The sequence below is a fragment of the Arachis duranensis genome, chromosome 5 (assembly GCF_000817695.3).
Source record: "Arachis duranensis cultivar V14167 chromosome 5, aradu.V14167.gnm2.J7QH, whole genome shotgun sequence".
Taxonomy (NCBI): domain Eukaryota; kingdom Viridiplantae; phylum Streptophyta; class Magnoliopsida; order Fabales; family Fabaceae; genus Arachis; species Arachis duranensis.
In genome coordinates, this window is record NC_029776.3 from 100,604,790 (window position 1) to 100,608,411 (window position 3,622).

A 3,622-nucleotide genomic window follows, 5' to 3' on the forward strand; every position below is an offset into this window, starting at 1 on the left:
TTAATAAATTCAAGGATATAGCCAAGTAAGGGTTACCCTATTTTACAGAAGATTGTGTTATCTTATATTCCAGGAACAGTGAATTCTTTTTTTGTATCTGGGATTTACTATTTCCTCCTGTACATCCTTTTTGTTTGCTGGTGAAATTTTCATTTTCAATTTTTTTCCGTCCATTCTTTTATAGAACACTTGTTTCTTTTCATGCCATTCTGCATGCTTTTCTGTGCAATGTTGCTTTTCCCTTTGAATGTTAACTCATGTTATTTGTGCAGGTATCGAGGAGCTTATGACCTTGCCATTAGTTGGTATAGAAGCAGTAAATTTTAGTGATGATCTCCAGGTTGCATCTAAAGATGTTGCCATTTTATGTTTGATTGGTTGTTTTGTTATTTGACTTTTGAATTTGTATTGGAATGAGATTATAGTTTATGTATGTAGTACTTTTAATTTGAATAATATTTTAAAGTTTGCATTAGACTATAATTATATTTTAATGTGTTTATTTATATTTTATTTATTATTTTATTATAAAATAATTTTTTCGGTTTAACCACGGTCAAACCGGTTGAACCTATGAACCAGTAAACCAGTAGCTAGAACGGTTCGATGACCGATTTGGATCTCAGAACCTTGATCAATACTCAAAAGTTTGAATGGTATAGATCTTCATATGGCCTATTAAGTACATAAGCACCATGGATTTTGAAAATTTATCAAAATTAGTTTTAGTAGGAGATTATAAAAATAATAAAGCTAAATTTTTTATAGTTAAAAAGCAAATATGTTTTTTTGCGAAAAATGGATAGAATTCTAATTAATAGCAATCATTAATTAGTTTATAGAAGAGAGATAGAAGTCCATTACAGATGGTTATATTGAAGAAGTTTTTCTATAAGTTTTCATATTTCATTTTTAATTAATCCAATCCAACAAGAGCAATAGAAATATTTTAGTTTCTTTGAGATTTTTTATCTTTTTTTTTTGAAAGGTGTTCTCCTATTTATTTAGAGAAAAGTGTGTTTTTAAGGGATAGTGTTATTGTAATCTCTTGTAATAAAGAAAAATTGTAATTCTCAAAGATAGTTATTGAATTATTTCTAATTTTTCATCGCTATACTTTAACTGTCTCATTTATCTTGTACCTAATAGAGAAGTTTTGAATAATACCCTTAGCTGCTATTCTCCATATTTAATTATTTATTATCGATCAGTAATAATATTTTTAGATTCATCTTCATTTCAATTTTTTTAATAAATATCCATTATTTAATTTACACAACCGATACAAATAATTGCTCATAGTTACATACCTTTAACTTTGATTCAAGAAATTAAATCATACATGCTAGGAATTTAGTTTATTACTAGAAAATTAAATACAAGATATACATACATTTAGAAATACCAAACAATGGTTAATGTATTAATGATAAGGGTTTAGAGTGATCTTAAGATGTATCAGTTTCAGTAATGGCTTCATTGGTGGAACCTTGTTCAACATCATTAAGAAGCTTCAAGAGTTCATCTCTCTTAGCCACCAAAGCTTGCATCTTGGACTCAAGTTTCTCAAGCTTTTGCCTCAGTTTGGCAGGATCTTTCTTATCTTCAGGGTTTTTCTCTTCTTTGTTCTTATCCTTCTTCTTATCCTTCTTACTCTTCTCCTTAGAGTTTTCTTCATCACCATGCTCATCTTCTTGGTCTTTCTCTTTCTTTTCCTTTTTATTCTTCTTCTTATCCTTTTTCTCATGATCAACTTCTTCATCCTCATGTTTCTCGTCTTGTTCACCTCCTCCCATATTGTTGCACGCTATATTTTGATTTTGTTCCCTCTGAGAATGAAATAAAGTATTTCTTAAAATTGAACTACTACTATTTGTATCTTAGAATATAAGTATTTCAAATTTGAAATATTCAGTTAAGAGATCAAAGTATCTATTAATTTGATAAATTTCATAACTACTTTAAGTACATTGATAATTTAAACTTTTTTTCTTTTAAACACCAACATCTCTATATTATCCAAGTAATTTTTTAAAAAACCTAGTATTAAATAAAAGTGATTGATAAAAAGTGAAATAATATTAAATTTTTGTCAAACGTAAGAACTTTTTAGCCATGACATGTCAAATAAATAAAAAGCATCATTAGAAAATATAATAAAGAAACGATAATTTTCCATATTAAAAAAGTTGATTTTAGAATTAAATATGTTATAGAGATAAATTAAAAATTTGAATCTATCAAGTAACAATCACAAAATGTTTTTATGTAGTTGTAAACTAGTTGGAAAAAAAAGGCACATGAATAGGGAGATGCAGAGGAATTAAAAAGCGAAGGAACATGTCACCTGGGGACAAAGGTTTGAAATCTCTTGGGATGTTCCAAGATCAACAAAGATTTGCAATTAACTCTTAAAATTGCTTAACCATGTATGAGCAGTGTTTCAATTTGTAATGCATGGACAAAGATAAACAACCATTTCTCCTTCACTAATTTCTGTGGTTTTACCGCAGAGTACATAGTAGTAGCTGCACATTTGAAAGGGTTACAATTAATTTACTTTATTTAGCTATGCTGCTAACTATATAATTAGTGATTCCTAGTTATCAGTTTGCTAATAATATGAGAGAAAATGTGTGGTGCTCTCATCTGCTTTAAATAAATAATTCTTACTAATAAATCATTTTATTTATTAAATATATGTAATAATAATAAATATAGAATCAATAATTTTAATTTATTCTCTTAATAAATGATCTTGAATTTAAGTTTTATAATATGATGTACAAATTCTGCGCGAGGGCTAGCAAAATTCTTGCAACAAATCCTAGCTAATATGTAATTATGTATATCTTTACTCTAAAACCAACTCTCCCAACAAAATTTGAAAAAAAATAAGACTAGATATAGATTAGATCCAAAAATCTTGCACTTTAAATCTGTTAACGGAGTAAATTCAAATAGTTATGCTATACATTTAAATATTTTTGGTAACTAAATTCAATTAAGTTAGTTCAAGTTCAACAAAAACTAATTTCATAAGCAAGAGCGTATACACACACGTTAGCGCCACTTTTCACTAAAGCAACGAGACATTTCGAAGCCCGCATTATGAAAAACAGTTCATCTCTCTTCCTCAAAACTTCAACACAAAAATTCGAACGACACTCAAAATATCTCAAAAATCTCTAAAAATCTTTGCGAAAACTCAAGAAAGTCTTAGAGTTACGTTCGAAATCTTCAATAAAAAATACTAAAAGAGAAGGTGAAAGATTATTGAAGGTACTCAAAAATTAATCGTCCATGTTCTTTCACTTATTTCTTTCGCATTTTCGATCACGAAATAATAAATAGTCATATTTTTATATATTTAGTTGATTCAATTTCTGTTATCGCAATAATGTACTTTTATTTTGTGATAAATGTGTTAGGTCGGTGTAAGAATGTTGTTGTAGTGATTCTGGTGTCAATTAACTTATATTAATCACATTTTCTTATCCAAAACTAATTTACATGTGTTTTTGTACATGTTTGAGTTATTTTCATGTGTTTTTGTGCATGCTTGAGTGATTTGCATGTTTTGAACTGAGTTTGTGTGTAGTAATCAAGAAGTACTCTCAGT

The 3,622-nt window shown here is 27.9% G+C and overlaps 1 protein-coding gene across 1 annotated transcript; it reads right to left on the minus strand.

Annotated features, from left to right (window-relative positions):
* Positions 1-1,448: 1,448 nt before the first annotated feature.
* LOC107490940 (uncharacterized) lies at positions 1,449-1,796 on the minus strand. Its single transcript, XM_016111737.3, has one exon. The coding sequence runs from the start codon at positions 1,794-1,796 to the stop codon at positions 1,449-1,451; it is 348 nt and encodes a 115-aa protein (XP_015967223.1).
* Between the last annotated feature and the right edge of the window lie 1,826 nt (positions 1,797-3,622).